This window comes from Phascolarctos cinereus, unplaced genomic scaffold (genome assembly GCF_003287225.1).
Source record: "Phascolarctos cinereus isolate Bilbo 61053 unplaced genomic scaffold, phaCin_HiC Scaffold_1;HRSCAF=81, whole genome shotgun sequence".
NCBI classification, from domain to species: Eukaryota; Metazoa; Chordata; class Mammalia; order Diprotodontia; family Phascolarctidae; genus Phascolarctos; species Phascolarctos cinereus.
The window spans coordinates 14,746,792-14,765,431 of record NW_027555514.1 but is presented as its reverse complement, the minus strand read 5'-3'; the positions used below and the strand labels follow the sequence as shown (position 1 = coordinate 14,765,431).

The following is an 18,640-nucleotide window of genomic DNA, read 5'->3' as shown; positions in this document are numbered from 1 at the left end:
GAATGTCCTTCCTTTGCCGGTCCCTCCCCCCAGCCACATCTCCGCTGCTGACATCCTACCCAGATTACAGACGTCACCTCTTTGAAGCCATCTACTACTCGCCCTCGGTCAGGGGTGCTCCCTCCCTTCCCAGAACTCAGCCAGCAGCACTCCGCAGCTCTCTTCTGGCTCTGTCTTGTATTTTGTGGCACGGCCACTTGTGCAGGGGGTGCCTAGGTATTGATAAGGATTAGGGGATGTTTATTGTCTTGGTTCGGGTTTTGTAGGGGCTTGTGCGGTTCCCCGGAACAAAGACTAGAGTTGTCCTAACTTAGGAGAATAAAGAGAGAAGTAGAAATAGCACAGTGCTTGGCACATTGTAGGCACTTAATACATGTTTATTGATTGACTGATTGATATAGGCAAGGCTAGGAGAGCAGCTAGGTGGCACCTCAGTGGACAGAGTGCTCCTCTTGGAGTCAGGAAGATCTGAGTTTAAATCCTGCAGCAAATACTTACTAGCTGAGTGACCCTGGGGATGTTCCTTAACCTCTCTTAGCCTCAGTTTCCTGACCTGTAAAATGAGGGGGGTGGATGATGGCCTCTAAGTTCCCTTCCAGCTCTAAAGCTGTGGTGACGAGTCAGAGAGCTTTGCTGAATCATTAGAATTTTTGTCCCTAGTGGAACGTGATAACCCTAACATAGATCTCCCTACCCAGTGAACCCTTACCAGGGAGGAAAACAGGAAGGGAGTCTCTCTAACTGGAGGTCTCCAAGACATTTGCCAATACTTCATAGAGATTTGTTCTGGGGGCATGCGATGGCGGCAGCCCTTGTAATGCCAAGATTCTGTGATTATCAGGAGCCCTACAGCTTAGCCTACCAAGCTCCTTTGAACCTTTACCCTTTTCCCCGTGTAACAAGCAGTATGCATGATCCCTTTCATTCTTCCTAACCCTGCCGTGGTGATTAATGATTTTTTTTTAAAAATAGGTGCTGTTACAGGATAATTGCATTATCTCTAGCCACTGCTTTAAATCAGCAATCTAAAAATATCACTGGAATTGAAATGTCTTCCTCCACTGTGGGGGAAGACATCCACAATGGTGTATCACAAAATGCTTACCTGCTTTGTGCTTACCTATAGAGTGAGCAGAGGTAGGCGCTGGGGGAGTGGGTGAAGGCCTAGGACACAGTCCAGGGGCAGCAGCTTGGACGGTCAGGTTAAGAATGAAGCTCCCATTGAGTGTGTAAGTATGATTAAAAACAGGACTGTTGGAAACGAAGAGGCCACTGTTGTCTCCAAACTCCCACTTGTAGTGGATTGTGGAAGTGTTCAGGAAGTGGCTGGGATCATGGAGGTGAACGTCGAATACGACAGGAAGGTCCTTGATGAAGACGGCATCGGATGAATTGCGATCATTCTTCTGGGACATATTCACAAATACGGGGATTTCGTCTGTAAGACCCCATCCCCCCAGCACACAAAAGTAAGCGAATAAAAACATGATGATTTGGCTTAAAGTAATAGTCTTTAAGTTCTAAGGCAATAAAAATCAATGTGTGAAATATAAAAAGTATACCGGATTTTCTATTTGCTAGAGTTTTCCTAGAAGCTAAAATGCCTCCATGTTTTCCTTCTTTGGGTAGCTAGGTGGTGCAGTGGGTAGAGCATCAGCCCCGAAGTTCAGAAAGACTCATTTTCCTGTGTTCAAATCTAGCCTCAGACACTTACTAGCTATGTGACCCTGGACCAGTCACTTCATCCTGCTTGCCTCAGTTTCCTCATCTGTAAAATGAGCTAGACAAGGAAAGGGCAAACCCCTCCAGTAGCTCTGCCAAGCTAAATGGGGTCACGAAGAGTGAGACATGACTGGAAAATGACCGAACAACAATTTTCCTTCTCAGTCTTGAATCACACCATTGGCCCGTGTCTCACGTGACCTCCTTTCGTCCCTGCCATTTGTGGGTCCCTACTGAAATCTTTGCTAGGCTTCAAGGCTTCAATGCCATCTCATTCCTGGGTGCCTTCCCTGATTGCCCAAGTCAGAAACGATCTTTCCTCCGACACTAAACAGGAATTTGGTTCTCTTTAGCTTATTCTGCTCCATTCCACTCTATTCACCTTTATGCTACAGTCCTCTTGTATTGAACACTTACTTGTATGTGACATATGGCCCCTATGTAGTTGTATATCTATAAGGGGCAAGTTAACTCTCGATCTGTCTCCTCAGCCTGGCTACTGGTGCTAGGCACCTAGGATACATCATTGTTGAATGGAACAATGAACAGCATTGCATATGGGGCTCTTAAAACCTGGGGGAAACACTCTGCAATTAGAGTTAAAATGGAGAAAACACCTCTAAATTACCCAAGGGTGCCCTAACCTACCCTCAAATCCACGTTGCTCAGACGATTTGATTTCTTATTGGTAAGCTCCAAATTTCTTACAATATTCACAGGTAAATCACTTACCTGTTACCATATATACATCCCTGGTAGATGCAACTGGAACATAGGCTCTGTGTCCTCTTCTGTACACAGTCACTTCCATGAGTTGGGGGCCAAGAGACATGTTGGCTGTGTTAACAGAAACTATAGCTGAAGATCGTCCCAATTTTGGGAAATACTGGCCTAGGAGAAAAGGCAAATTGTAGTCATCAATTATAGGAGGTCTGGTTCTGAAAGAATGGCTGGAGGGCTTAGAAGGCACCACAAGCATGTAGTCCAACCCGGACCTGCAAAAGAATCCCACAATAGCAAACCCAGCAGGAGGCTACTTAGTCTCTGCTTAAAGACCTCCAAGGTGGGGGAGTTCATTATTTACTGTGGCAGCCTGCTCCACTTTGGGGTAATTCTAACTGTTAGGAAGTTAGTTCAGCCTGTCACTTTGACACTTTACTCAAAGCTTCTGCTTCTGTCCCTTGCTCCTGACAGATTCTTAGAAACAAGAATGCAACTCTAGGCTTTACATTTTAGATAGTCCATACAATACACAATTCAGCAAAAACAATTCCCTTCCAGACTGCTACCCAACCAAACAGGAACACAGTTTTATCAGACTCCAGACTTGAATAAAAGTCATCTTATTGGCCCAAGAAGGAGAATTTATTTAAAAATTAAAAATTTAAATAAAAAAATTTAAAATTAAAAACTAAGGCCTGAATGAGAAATGCAATGGACCTAGAAGAGCACAGGGTCACCCCTTGCGTGGTAGGGGGTTTTAGTGGAAGAAGGGAAATGAAAATAATAACCCAGTACTTTCTAAACCCAGAAACATAAATTACTGGAGGAAAGACTCTGTGTTTTACAAGCACTTCTGGGAAAGCTGGATAACAGTTTGGCATCAATAGATTCAGACCAGAATCTTATATCATGTGCCACAATAAACTCCAAATAAAGATGGAGATTAAACATAAAAGGGAACATTTTTAAAAATGAGGAAAATGGAAGGACCTACTTTTCACATCCACAGGTGGAGGAAGAATTCTTAACCAAATAAGATATAGAAGTGGTCATAGAAGACAAAGCAGACAATTTTGGTCACATCAAATTTAAGAAGCTTTTTCTGAACAAAATGAAGATTGAATAAGAAGCGAAAAAGTGGTGTGGAAATTTTTTTTTCATCAAACATTGCTAATAAAAGTCTAACATCTAACATACACAGAAAATTGATGAAAGAAAAAAATCCAACAGCCCTTTCCCAACAGATAAGTAGTCAAAAGGTATGAACAATTTTCCAAAAAAAAGAATTGCAAACTCTAAGTGACCGTAGGAAAACATGCTCCATGTCACAGATAAGAGAAATGTAAATTAGAATAGCTCTGAGGCTTCACCTCACATGAATTAACAAAGATAACACAAGATGAAAGCAGTCAGTGCTGGAGGGGCTGCGGGAAGACAGATACGCCTGTGATGGAGCTGTGAATTTGTCTGACAGTCCTAGATACCAATTTACGATAATGCAAGAAAAATGACTAAATTGTTCATACCTTTCAATCCAGGAATCCGGCCGCAACGCACATAGCTCAAGAAGGTGGAAAGCAGAAACAAAGATCTAATACACGTATACCGAACTGTCCATACCAGAACTTTCTGTGGCAATAAAAAGTTGTAAACAAAGTAGCTGCCGATCAATTCAATTCAACAAACCGCCACTAAGCAGCTGCTATTGGCCAGACACTGAGCTAGGCACTAGGGCGAGAAAGAGAAACGGACTGGGAAAAGGTTGAAAGAAGTGTATTATAGGAATATAAAGGAATATGGTGGTACATGAAGAAATGCGAACTGTCAGGAATTTAGAGAAATGTGGGGAGATTTGCACAGACTCACGCAGAATGGAGTAAGCAGGGGAAAATGAACAACGGCGGAAAAAGAAAAGGTTACTGAAAAAGAAGCCAACTCTGAGTAACTGAAAAACTAATAACAATAACAATAATAATAATAATAATAACTAACACTTTTATAGCACCTACTATGTGTTGGGCACTGTGCAATTATCTCATTTGATCGTCATAACAACCCTGGGAGGTTCCCCATTTTACAGATCAGGAAACTGAGGCAGACAGAAGTTAAGTGACTTGCCCCAGGTCACACAGCTTCTAAGTGTACGGGGTTGAATTTGAACTGCAGTGTGCCTGACTCCAGGCTCAGTGCTCTCTATTCACTGAGCCTCCTACTTGCCCCAGTGAAGCAGCGTGAAGTGGCATGGTAGATGGAGTGCTAGACCTAGAAGTCAAAGAAGACCTTCGTTCAAATCTGGCCTCAGACATTTACTAGCTGTGTAACCCCAAGCAAATCACTTAACCTTTTTTTTGGCCTCAGTTTCCTCATCTGTAAAATAGGATAACAAGAGTACCTGCCTCCCAGGGTTGTTGTGAGTATCAAATGAGGTAGCATTTGCAAATTGCTTTGCAAACCTTAAAGCACCACAGATAAATGTTAGCTGTCATTATATTTGCAGAAAGGGCTCAAGGTTGCAACACACTGTTAGGTCTGGTAACAGTAGCAGGCGTTTTTGTTTAGCTGTTTTTCTTTGTTCCAAGGGACAGAGAGGAGACTCTAGGACTAAGGTGTTAAAACCAAAAGGCAGTAATACTATTTATTGGAGGTGGGTGGATGAGTGGAAAGAATGTGTCCTTGACTATCACAACAAGAGGCTTTCTGATACTTGTTTGTTTTTACATTAACTCAAGGAGGGGGCACAGGAGGTAGAGCACTGTGCAGCTAGGTGGTACAGTGGATAGGGCATCAGCCCTGAAGTTCAGGAAGACTCATCTTCCTGAGTTCAAATCTGGCCTCAGATGCTTATTAGCTGTGTGACTCTGAACAAGTCACTTCACCCTGTTTGCCTCAGTCTCCTCATCTGTAAAATGAGCTGGAGAAGGAAATGGCCAACCACTCTAGTATCTTTGCCCAGGAAAGCCCAAATGGGGTCATGAAGAGTCAGACATGACTGAAATGACTGAACAGCAAAACGAACCATGGATTTCTTGGGGAGTCTCCCTGGGTTTGGACAAAATGAAAAGTGGATAATGGGATAATACAGGCAGTCTCTAACGTATCCATGGCTTTTATGAGACCAGTCATAATAATCGCTCATTTTCAAAAGGGCTTTCCAGTTACAAAGAGCTCAGAATATACATTCTAATTGACCCCTCCCAAGAATGCAGCAAAGTTAAGGACAGAGACATTAAGTGACTTGAGCATGAAGCTGGAACCTTCTTATTCCAAATCCCAGGCTCTTTTCATTCTGTCTGTCTTTGTGAGTGAATATATTATATCTTATATAACCCTGTGGGATGGGTGGATGGGGGGGAAATCAAATGAGATCCCAGGATCTCCACTGGAGGAGACTATGGAGAAAATAAAATGCCTATTGATTCAAATGGAACCGAATGCATAAATCTCATGAGGACAGACTCCATGTTACAAATAAAGACTCTATAACCACGACTAGACAAAAGAGAAAACTCTACTTCACCCAAAACATAGAGTTACTGTATAATTGTTGATGGGAGCCAAAGGAAAGAGGACCAACCCTAAGTGAAATCTCCGAAGGGAAGGAGAATGCCCTCAAACTGCACAGAGCAGTCCTGAATGGGATGTGAGGGTGGACAGGTGGGTCAGAGGTGGGGAATGTTAACTCCGGAAGGGGTTTTGGAGATGATCTGGCCCAACTCTATTGTCTTACACATAAGGGAACCATAGCCCACAGAGTCAAAGTCACAGGTCATGGCCACACAGCTTGTTACCAGCAGAGCTGAGGCTCTAACTCGCACATTCCATCCTTCCTTTCAAAGCTCAGGGAATTTAACAGTGCTTCCATTGGGATCCCTTTGATGTAAACAATTCTTAAATTCTTATAAGCAGAGAACAAGGATGTCAAAATGCCTACCCACCACCACCACCACCACCACAATAAACATTTGTAGAATGTTGTAAAGTTTGCAAAGTGCCTTACATTCTTCTCTGTAAAATGAGAGGGTGGAACTCAGCATTCTCTATAAAGAGTCTTCAGGCTCTAGGGTTATGAGCTGAGGATTATTTCAGTTGTCACACCTCACAATAATCTTGTTCAGTAGATACTAATGAGAGCCGCCATGTACACTTCATACACAGGGTGGAACAGTTGTTATAACATCCGAGACTGAGAGTCAGAAGGAACCTTAGTGGTCTGATCTATAGAGGGGGAAATCGAGACTCAGAAAAGTGAAATGACTTGTTGGGGGTTACCTGATAGTAAATGTCTGAACCCAGGTCTTCCTGATTTCCTCTAGATCTAGCTAAGGGAATAGAAAGGAAAAGATCTGATAAAATACCAACCAAGTGTATGAAAGATGTAAACAAAATTCTTCCTCTTCCATCCAGGATGGCAAGGAAAGGGCTTCCCATCTGGAAACACATGATGGGTACTTCTGTTTGGGCACTTTCCCCAATCTCGCTCCTCAGTCCACACCGTCCAGTTGTACACGTAAGAATCCAGAGATGAGGCAGTGCCTACACACAGAAAGGAATGGGTCAGAATCCACATGGGAGGGGGGAGAATGGAGGGAGATGGGAGCTGACAGTAGGGTCTTCCCACCCCCAACCCCCAACCCATTATAAATATAGAAGGGCAGTTGAAAACCTATAATTCTGTCTGGGCTTAGGCTAATTACCTAATGTGGCACTTATCTACTGATTGGTTCTCAAATCACCAGCCCATTCAAATCCAACTGATGGTTTTTTCATGAGAAGTTTTGTTTAAAAAAAAATCACAAGGACTCTTTTGCATGTATGAAATTACTGACAGGAGCCTGGTTTTAGAACTAGTTAGTTGAGCTGGACTTGAAATCCAGACTGTGGAGCAGAAGCAGGGTCATAATGGCCCCCGCATTCTTCCTGGCCCATCTTCCAAGATCATTATCCCACTAAAAATAACAAATGGCCAAGCTCTCCTCTGACTTCCAACTCAGAGCCCGATACAGTGGCCGGGCCTCATTAGCCAGAAGACTTAAGTCTATTTATAAAACTAAATGAGTAATGAGGGTCCCTAAATGTGCGCTAATTAAGTCGCGCATCTAATTGTAGAGATTGTAAGCAAAGACTCTCATCTTGAAGAATAGAGCCATCTCATGGTACCCAGGGCCTAATTGGGACATGGTCACGGATTATTCTTTATTGTTGTTCTTATCAAAGAGGAGCAAAAAGGATATTTTTCTATTTTTCAAAGGTTCTCTTAAATCTTAAATTCTATATTGAAGGCTATTCAACTCTGCATTCTTGACATCAATGAATGGCCAGTCATTTTCAGTTAATATAATCTCTCCTTGAAATATGTTACTTAGAAGCAATAAGCTATGTGGTGCTATTGTGTTTGTTTGTTTAAAAAAAGAGTAAGGAATCCTAGGAAATTCTAAACTCTCTTCAATACCAGCCAGTCTGGGTTTGCATCTGGGGATGGGGAAAAACTCACTGGAATGGAACATAGAAGAGGTCTGAGTGAGTGATTAGAAACAGTGCAATTCCCACACCGGTCTTGCTAATTTCCCTTTTGCAAGCTTTCTTTGATTAACTAAAGAAGTTGATTAATTACACCCCCTAGTTCAGGGAATATGTCATCTTAACAGCATCAGCTAAGAAGATTCTTTTTTCTGTATTGATGTTAACATGCAAAAAAGAAGTAGCCTTGAGTCTGAAAGGCTTCCTCAATTGAGCCGCGCCTCTGACATGTACGAGACTGTCTGGGTGACCCCTGGGCAAGCCACTTAACCTCTTGGTCTCCCACATAGCCCTCTAAGACTACAAGTTACAGACAGTTGCTGACCTACAGCAGGGCAGAAATTTTCCATCCCAGGCTCTCCCACGAGGATAAAAATCACAGGTCTAGATCAGAAATTTTTGTTCTATTTTGTAATTTTTCTTTGATTAAAGAAGTTGATTAATTAGACCTGTATTTCACCAAATATTCACTCCCTTATTATTATTATTACTACCATCATTCTTATTATGACTATTACTATTATTATTATTACTACCACTCTGATTATTATAACCACTATTCTTCTACTATTATTTCTACTTCTACTATTATTAGTAGGAGTACTATTCCTCTGATTATTGTAACTATCACTATTATTACTCCTACTCCTCTGATTATTATAACTATTACTATTATTACTACAACTCTGATTATTGTAACTATTACTATTATTATTACTACAATTACTGATTATTTTAACAGTAGCTATTATTATTATCATCATTATTATTATAACTACATCATCATCATCATCATTATTATTATTAGTCTAACAACAGTAACTAGACACATTCCATTTGCTATGAAATACAAAAATCTGGCGGTGGTATCTTAGCTGCTTTAAAGAAAGATAAAATGAAACAAATATCACAAGTCTTAACTGGGTCAGGCACATAGTAGGTGCTAAAGTCATTGAAATGAAAATCATTGGACCCATCTGTCAAATTGTCTGTTCTCTGAATAGCCCAAAGAGCTAAGATTCCCAGCACAAAAACCCTGTTGAGAACCAGCCTGGAGAGTCCCACTTGAGCCTAGGAAAAAGCCTGTACCTGACAATACAGCCTTTGTGAGGCGGTTCTGCTCACCCAGATCCCTCTTAGAAGAACTAACTCCTCTCTTTCTCTTTCTCTTTCTCTCTCTCTCTCTCTCTCTCTCTCTCTCTCTCTCTCTCTCTCTCTCTCTCTCTCTCTCTCTCTCTCTCTCTGTCTCTCTCTCTCTTTTTCTTTCCTTCTTCTCTTTTTTTTTTTTAAGAGGAAACTAGATGGGGCCAAGCAGCCACCCTACTGTCCCTCAGTTGGGGACAGCTGTACATTCGAGCCAGAACCACAAATTTCTCCAAATCTCCATGGCTGAGATAATTTATTTTTCATGGGCTACCCTAGCGTTGTAGCTTGGTTAACTTATGATGGCTGTGAGAATGCCATCCCATCAATGTTAGGAATGGAAAAAGCTGAGAGATGAAAGATGGAGGTCAAAGAGGCACCTGAACAGCTGTCTGTCCCAACCTCATCATTTTACAGATGAGAAAATTGACGTACAGAGAGGGGAGAGAATATTCATGAGCACTCCTGGCAGAAAGGGAGGGCAGTACAGGGGACAGGCGGGGAGACGAAGGAGCGCGGTTCAATTCTGCCTTCAGCACTTAGGACCCGGGTGACCTTGTTATCATTTAAGCTCCACGGGTCTTGGTTTTCCCAGCTGTAAAACGAGAGGCTTGGTTGGACTAGATGGAGTCAGAGGCTAATCCCTTATGCCAAGTGGCAGAGCCAACATTTGACCCAGATCTTGTGTCTTCAGAGCCACGGCCCTCTCTGGGGTCGCGCGGCTGTGGCCACCTACTCACCGTTCTTGCAGCTCCACTCATAGATGATGTTACCGCTTTCGTCTTCCTTCTGGCATCTGGGAAACACCAGGCTCACTACAAAGGTGATGTTGGATCCTACCAGTGCTGGGGAGTCACTGGTCAGGATGGCCCGCACCTGTCCTCCTGGAAATTAAAACAAAATGAGGAAGGTCCCTGAGCACTAACCCAGCAGGACCTGTTCCTTTCCTCTGGGAGTGAACACAGAACATAGAATAAGGACAGGGAATGGACCTGGTATTTCACTCACTGGTCTGGGGTACTCACAGATGAAGAAGCACCCTGCCCCAATGTAGGCGAGTGTCTCTGCAGTTTATAGTGTCAGAGTGTCAGGGGCACAGTGGGGTGACATGGTCTAACTGGAATCACTCAGCCAGAGCCTGGCAGAGGTGAGGCTAGAGCCCAGGGCTTCTGGACTTCCGGGCTAGCTCTTTCATCTCTAGGCCAGCCTTGTAAGAAATCAAATTTGGCACCTGCATTTCTCTTAATGGTTATTATAAACTACACACATCTCTCTGTAAGTTTAACTCTCAGAACCATTGCTTGGAGCCCACCAAGTCATTCATCAGTAGTGAAGAGTCAGACGAGGGCTCCCTTTGCCACCCACATGCACTAGGACAATACTGGGGAACACTTGGGAGTTAAGGGGTAGTGACTGTCTAACCCCCCTCCTAGCGCTCAGCTTTTGTGCACAATCTCTCCTCCATCTGGTCCCAGAATGACCAGTTAGTAAACCATCAGACCCGAAGCCATTCCCCATGGAGTGGGGTGGGATGGGGAGGTTGGTGGAAGATCTAAGAAGAAAGAACTGAGTAGCTAGAGAGCGAGAATGTTTCTTGTCAATGAAAGCAAGCTGTAATATCTGCAGTGATTTTTAAAATAAGAATAATAGCTATTATTACTGTTAGTTTTTGCTGAGGAGAAAGCAAAGTCCTGCAAAATCCAGGTAATGCTGATATCAATTACAGCTCTGTCGTGCAAAATAACAATGATAATATGTAATGTTACATAATATTAAATTATAAAATAATGTTATTATTTTTGCTGAGCAGAAAGTAAAGTCCTGCAAAATTCGAGTCAACACTGGTATGTGATTATAGCTCTGTCATATGCAGAATGGTATTATTGTTGTTAGTATTATTAATATAAATCAACATTATTAGTATTAATATTATTAGTAAGCAGAAAGCAAAGTCCTGTAAAACTTAGGTAATACTGTATGTAATTACACCTCTGTCATAGACAAAGTAATATTTTGTTATTAATAACAATGTTGTTATTATTATTGTTACTACTACTGAGCAAAAAGCAAAGTCCTGTAAAATCCAGGCAATATTGGTATGCAATTACAGCCATGTCATATGCAAAATAAAAACAATAATATTATATAATATTACACTATACTATATCTTAATGTCTTTTACTTCATTACATAATAATAATAATGATTACTTTTGCTAAGCTGAAAGTAAAGTCCGGCAAAATCTAGGTAAAGCTGGTATGTAATTATAATTCTGTCATATGCAAAATAATATTTGTTATTACCATTGTTAAGCAGAAAGCAAAGTTCTGCAAAATCCAGGTAAAATATTAATGTTTAATTATGACTCTGTCATTGAAAATAACAATAATAACATTATGCAATATGATAAAATATAAGACAGAGTATAATGTAATATGATGTCATATCATCATTTTAACAATGATTTTTGCTGAGCAGGATGCAAAGTCCTGCAAAATCCAGGCAATATTGTATGTGATTACAGCTCTTTCATATGCAAAATAATATGTTATTATATCATAATTATCATTATTATTGTTATTATTATTCTTGCTGAGCAGAAAGCATGTCCTGCAAAATCTAGGTAATAGCGGTATGTAATTACAGCTCTTTCATATGCAAAATAGCAATAATAATATAATATAATTGATTGTGTTTTATTCTATTACATTATAATAATAACTATCATTTTTCTGAGCAGAAAGCAAAGTCCCATAAAATCCAGGCACTACTGGTCAGTGATTACAGCTCTGCCACACGCAAAAGCCAGTTTGGGTGACCGTGGCAGCAGGGAGGCCAAAATAGCCCGACCGCTTCTTTTTATTTTCCTGGAACCTGTGGGTGTGTTGACCTCCTCACTACCTTTCCAGCAGCTTTTCCACCGGGAGTCCCCCTCTTTCCAGACAGGGTAGAGTTTTTCATTCCACATGCTTTGGTCAGGAGACCAGCCGTGGAGTCGGTCCTGGTGCCTGATGACAGGGGCAGCTGCTCCTCCGTGGCTCGCCACGTCTTGAAATCCTAAATTAGGATGGAGAAGGACACAAATGGCCATTGGTCCCCACTCCACTCTGGTGTCCAGCAAGGAAATTCTTATGTGAGCACAGGACACACGGGAAGCAATTTTTGCCTATTCTGCCGAGCAAAGAACACCCACCCATAGACGACCTGGTTTATCAGGCAAACAAAGGAATAATAATTTACTATTATTTAAGTCAACTAATCAATCAACCAGTATTTGTGAAGTGACTCCTGGGTACCAGACGCAGTGCTAGACTCTGGGATGGGGATACAGACAAAAACAAATCGTTTCTTGCCTTTCAGGAAGTTGTATTTTATAGCTAGCTATCATTTGTATGTTTTATGATTTGAAAAGCATTTTACAAATATTGTCTCATTTGATCTCACAACAATGGGTGTTATTATTATCCCATTTTACAGAAAAGGAAATTAGGGAAGGCAGAGGTTAAGTGACTTGTCCAGGATTGCCCAGTTAGTAAGTGTGTGAGGCTGGATTTGAACTCAGGTCTTCCTGACTCCAGGTCAGTGCTCTATGCATCTATGCTGGCATCCAGCTAGTAGCTGCTGGGGGAATATATTCCAGAGCTCATGTCCCTCAAACAGATTCAAGCTCCATGGGAGATGCCCTGGTCCATTAGCTCAAGGGGTTCCCCTGAATAACCCACATTATGATAAGTTATTTCAAGGAGAAAGACACTAAGGGCTGAGGAGATCAGGACAGCTTTCATGTTGGACAGAGTCTTGGAGGAAAAAGAAGCGGCTTGCAAAAGGCAGCAGGACAGACGGACAGGCATTCCAAGCAAGGGCACAGCCAGTTTGGCTGAATCATAGGGTGCTTGAAAGGTGAGTAAAGTAGAATAAGCCTAAAATCATAGGCAGAGTCAGGTCACAAAGGGCTTTAGATGACCAAAGGAGATTTCTATTATATCCTAGACTAATAGGGATCTGCTGACATTTAGTGAGGAGGGGAGTGTCATGGTCCAACATGCATTTGAGGAAAATCTTTAATAGTTAATAAATAATCTAGTTATCAGTTACATACCAAATATCACCATTATGGAAAATTTTTTTTAAAGATTAATAGAATAACAGCATCCCATAGACATCTGTTGACTGCCTACTGTGTCCCCCAACAGTCCTGGCCCTCAGGGAGCTTACAGGCCCTGGACCTGCCTCTCAGGGCAGGGGCCAGTGCTGGGGCAACCTCTTCCTGTCTGACGTTTGTAAAAGGAAGACCCACATTTCTTGCCTGTTGTTTTGTTTCTTAATTATAAACCTTCAGAAACTGTTCTTCATAAAACTGCTCTCAGAACCAATACGGGGGGGTAAAAATAGCAATCATTGAGAAGGACCGATACAATCCCTGCTCTGAAACCAGCAATGAGAGGCAGGTGTAGTGGAAAACACAGATTTGGGGTCAAGGACATTGGTTCAAACTTTGCCTCTACAGATTCTGATAATAATAGCTAGCGCTCCTATAACGCCTACTACGTGCCGGGCAGCATGCTTCGTGCTTTACAATTACCACCTCATTTGAGCCTCACAACAACCCTGGGAGGGAGGTGCTATTATCACCTCCATTTGACAATTGGGGAAACTGAGGCAGACAAAGAGCAAGTGACTCGCCCGGAGTCCCACACCTAGTAAGTGTCTGAGGCTGGATTTGAACTCAAGTCTTCCTGATTCCAGGCCCAGTTTGCTATTCACTAGGCTACCTACCTGTCCCTTGGTGGGTTAGAGGGCAGCTCAAAAAAATTGTTTTTAATCATTCTTATGCCATATATTTCTTTCCTCCTAAGTCTCCGCTTACCTTGGACCCAAAGAACAAAAATTGAAATTAAGCCATCAATTGCTACAACCAGCACATTTGAAAGTTTATACTGAGGTCCTCTGGCAGCCTGGTGGCACAGCGGATAGAGTGCTGGGCCTGGAGTCACAAGGACCTGAGTTCAAATCCAGCCTCAAACACTTACTAGCTGTGTGAGCCTGGACAAGTCACCGAACCCCGTTTGCCTCAGTTTCCTCATCTGTCAAATGAGTTGGAGGAGGAAATGGCTAACCGCTCCAGCATCTGCCAAGAAAACTCCAGATGGAGTCACGGAGGATCAGCACCACCGCCCGGTCCTCCTGTGTAGCCCTCAGTGCTCTCAGAGGGGGAAACCATGTTTCTTCATCAGGCATCAGGATGGAGACGGTCCAGCACGCCGCACTTTGTTTGCCGAAGGGAGTTCTGAGAGGGCCGTGGATGCTTGAGGGGAAGCTAGCACGGATGTTAGTGGGGACGGACCTGAGACTCAGGAGGTTCAGCGTGGCCCCCGGAGGGCACTCGGCCAGGAAGTGGGAAAGAGAAGCCTTGAACCCAGGACCTCGAACTGCACCTACAGCGCTCTCCATTGCCCCCACACTGAATCTGCAAGTGCTTTTCATCACCTGCAGAGGTAGTCATTGCCGGCAGTGTTTTCATTTTTTTTTTTACTTACTAGCTTATGACCCTGGGCAAGGCACTTAACCCTACTTACCCTACTTTGCCTCAGTTTCCTCATCTGTAAAATGGGGATGATAATAACAGCATCTACCTCCCAGCGTTGCTATAAAGATAAGATGAGGCATCACACCGTGCCTGGCACACAGTAGGCACTATATAAATATCAGCTGCTGTTGTCGTTGTTATAGCCAAAGCTTGAACCCAGGCTTTCTGACGACAAGTCTAGCCTAGGAAGAGAGACACAAAGATTCAAAGGCTGGTGAAGGGTCCCAAATGGAGCTTCTCTGCCCACCCCTCAAAAAAACAAACTCCAGATTTCATCCATTTCAAAGCCCAAACACCAGGTCCTATAACATTCCCTAGGCCAGAGGTGCCTGCAGATCTAGTCCCAGCAGACAGACAGATAGAAAGGCTGGGAAAGGGCATAACCCGCCTGCCCACGCCCAGGGAAAGTCTGTGCGGAGATCCCTTCCTTGGTTACACATTCTAGGCTGTGGCACTCAGGGCAGCTTTGCCCCCACCAGGCCCCAGCTCGCACCCTGGGGCTGGGGTTGGGGCCCACCTGGAACTCTGTAGCCCATCTGGAAGAAGCATTTAGCTGTTCCCTGCCAGGAGCAGGCAGGCTCAGACATCTGCCTTCCTTCTCCACCCGACCCATCCCTAGCTATAGAAGCCGCCCCACACATGAGAAAGGGGTTTTGATGGCTCAGGAGATCATGGGAACTGAGAGGGACTAGTTAGGTCTTCACCTCCTCCCTCCCTCTTTTCATCGCTTCCCAGAGCTCCATCTGCTCTCCACCCTCTGTCAAAGGACCGCCGGTCTAGAGCTGGAAGGGACCTTAATTCAACCCTCGACTCTCATAGATGAGGACACTGAGGCCCCCAAAAGCTAAGTGATTTGCCCAAAGTTACACAGAGTAAGTGACTGAGCTGAGATTTGAACCCAGTCCTTTAACTTCAAATCCATGCTCATGGAAAGGGGGGCAGTTAGGTGGTTCAGTGGATAGAGCACTGGCCCTGAAGTCAGGAGGACCTGAGCTCAAATCCGGCCTCAGACCAAACACTTGACACTTACTAGCTGTGTGACCCTGGGCAAGTCACTTAACCCCAACTGCCTAAAAAGAAAAAAAAAGAGTCATGGAAAGGAGAGGGGCCTATCTATAGGATCTCTCAGGAAAATAAAAAGGATGAGACTGTGAGAAAAGATAGCACTTTGGCACATAGCCCTGAGGAACTTCCAGAGGCTGTCCTCTGAATTAGAGGTATTTCCTGGAGCAGACCAGGGCAAACACTGAGGCAGCTTAATGATCTGAGGTGTTAGGGCCCCCTTTCCAGAGTCCAGATGCCATCTGGGACACAGGACTTTCAATGGGGATGCTCTTGATTCTGGAATCACTGCCTTGGAACTCAGAGGGATCACAGATTCCAAACTGGAGCCTTCTCTTCTAAATTTAAGTTATGGCTACTGCGTGGGCATCTTTTTTGCATTTATATGTTGTCTCTCCCCTTTAGAATGTAAGCTGCTAGGGGGCGGGGGTTTATCTCCCCAGTGCTTTGTATCCCCAAGCACAAAGTAGCAAGAATATATACAGGAAATGCTCAATAAATGTTTGTGTCTTGATGGATCACAGATCCAGACCTAGAAGAGATGTCAGAGACATCCTAATTCAATCTCTCATTTTACAGATGAGGAAACTGAGGTTTCTAGTGGTGAAATGGGCTGCCCATGGTGACAGGTCCCTTGCTTCCAAGTCCTGCGCTTTCCCCACCAAGGCACACCACGGTAAAATCAGCTAGTGTCAGAGGAAGTCTTGCTCAGCCACCTGCTTTGTCTCCCTCGCCCTAATCTAGGCTATCTCTGGTTCAAGGACAGGTTTTGAGACAACCTCCTTTTTTTCCCTTCTCTGACCTCCTTCAACTTGTACAACAGGACCCGAGCCAACTCTGTATCAGCCATATGAGCCCCACCCGAGCCAGTTAACAAGCTCCTGCAAATCTTTGGCGGGGAAGCCAAAAAAGGAAGAATTTAGAAACGCCCCTTCGGAGACACTGAGGATTATTCCAGTGCTTGGGTCCTCAGCTCTCTGTCCTATACCTTGGGCATCAGCTCATCTGAGGTCTTTATCAGATAGAAGCCAGAGGAGTTCAATGAGGCCAGCCTGCTCTGCGGTGGAGGCCAGCAGCCCCAGATGAATGCAGACATCCAGCCCAGAGCATGAGGTTCCACCAATGGGAAGGCAGCTCAAAGGGCATCCTCAGGGAGGGTGGGCCATCTTTGTAGCATGTGCCAGGCACTCTACTAGGGGCCAGGGATGGGAATACAGAAAGCAAGTGATTCCTGCCCTCAGGGAGCTTATGCTTGAATGGGTAGATGAATCAGAGCACTAAAAAAAATGTTTCCCCTAGAGCACAAATGGAAATGATAATACTACAAACCTCTTTTTGCTCCAGTTTTCTCTTCTTCAGAGATGGACAATGAGAAGTTCTGCCCAAGGAAAGCCCGAACTCTTGCTGGGGGAACTTTTCTGCAGACCTCAGCTCAGGCTCTGCCTCCTCCAGGAGCACCCCCCATCCCTCCTGGGAAGCAAATGGAGAAATGGAGAGAGCTACTTACGTGTAGCAGCGTCGAGCGGGATTCTGCCTGCCAAGAGAAGAACCAGGAGAAAGCAGAGGCCTGCCATGGGGACTGGGGGCTGAGCTCACAGCTGAGGCCAGCTCTCCTACTCGGGCTTCCTGTGCTCCAGCCACTTGGGGGAGAGCCGCAGTGATGTTCTCCTGGCCCCAGCCAAGGGCCAGCTCCTCCTCTGCTCAATTAAAGAGGGCCTGGGGCACATCATGTGATGAGGCTAAGCTTGGTTGCCTGATCTGGTGTCTTCAATTCAACCCCATACCTCGTGCTCATGAGTCACACACTCAAGCCTTTACTTCTTTCCTTATTTAATTGCCTATTAAAAAAAAAAAGAAAGAAAGAAAACCAAAACAACTTCATCTTTTCAAAGACTGTGGTGCAGACACAGTTCTTGCATCCTTCTTCTATTGGGTACATGGGACAGCTCAAAGGGTAAGGAGTTTCGAGTCAGAAGACCAGGGTACAAACCTTGTCTGGGCTGCTCCTAGCTACTCATATAACTTTGGGTGAGTTGCCCAGCTTTTCTGGGTCTCAGTTTCCTCATCTGTAAAATGAAAGGGTTATTCCAAATGGCCTCTCAGGTTCCTTCTAGCTCTGAATCTTTGTCTATTGTATGATTCCGCCATGCATTTTAAAGAGACAAGTTTTCACAGAGGAGGGCTTTTTGTTTATTTGTTTATTTTAAAATGTTTTCTACCCAGTGAATTTGTCAGGGAAGTGAGGTGGCACAGTGGATAGAGCACGGGGCCTGGAGTCAGGGAGGCTCATCTTCCTGAGTTCAAATCTGGCCTCAAGCACTTACTAACTGTCTGACCCTGGGCAAGTCACTGAACCCTGTTTGCCTCAGTTTCCTCATCTGTAAAATGAGCTGGAGAAGGAAATGGCGAAGCACTCCAGTATCTTTGTTAAGAAAACCCCAAATGGAGTCACAAAGAGTCAGACATGACTGAACAGCAGACAATAGTATGTATCACAGATTCCTGGTTCACAGTCCCATCTCTAAATCAGAGGCAGAGGGGCAGCTAGGTGACGCAGTGGATAGAGCACTGGCCCTGAAGTCAGGAGGACCTGAGTTCAAACCCGTCCTCAGACCAAACACTTGACACTTACTAGCTGTGTGACCCTGGGCAAGTCACTTAACCCCAATCGCCTTAAAAAAAATAGTCAGAGGCAGAGCTGATGATACTGTGGCATAATTATGGAACATCTCCTTGAAATCATAGAACTCCAGAGTCATGGAGTTTTCTAGAGTTAGTAGGGACCTCAGCGGCCATCCAACTCAATCTAGACCTGAAAAAGAATCCCCCTCCATATCTTTGCACTGACTATACCCCGTGTCTGGAACGTCCTTCCTCTTTCCTTCC

At 43.9% G+C, this 18,640-nt stretch overlaps 1 protein-coding gene across 2 annotated transcripts in view; it reads right to left on the bottom strand.

The window, feature by feature from the left end:
* The window catches only part of GPNMB (glycoprotein nmb), a 32,246-nt gene extending 14,773 nt beyond the window's left edge, over positions 1-17,473 (bottom strand). Inside the window, exons 1-6 of one of the 2 annotated variants that reach the window (XM_020993259.2) lie at positions 17,262-17,473; positions 12,007-12,162; positions 9,846-9,989; positions 6,805-6,978; positions 2,455-2,613; positions 1,121-1,438 (exon numbers count right to left, since the gene is read on the bottom strand). In XM_020993259.2, the coding sequence (XP_020848918.1) occupies positions 1,121-1,438; positions 2,455-2,613; positions 6,805-6,978; positions 9,846-9,989; positions 12,007-12,162; positions 17,262-17,328 (1,018 nt within the window). In that variant the 5' untranslated portion in view covers positions 17,329-17,473. The remainder of the gene's footprint in view (positions 1-1,120; positions 1,439-2,454; positions 2,614-6,804; positions 6,979-9,845; positions 9,990-12,006; positions 12,163-17,261) is intronic. The other variant, XM_078150807.1, reaches the window with a different exon arrangement.
* Between the last annotated feature and the right edge of the window lie 1,167 nt (positions 17,474-18,640).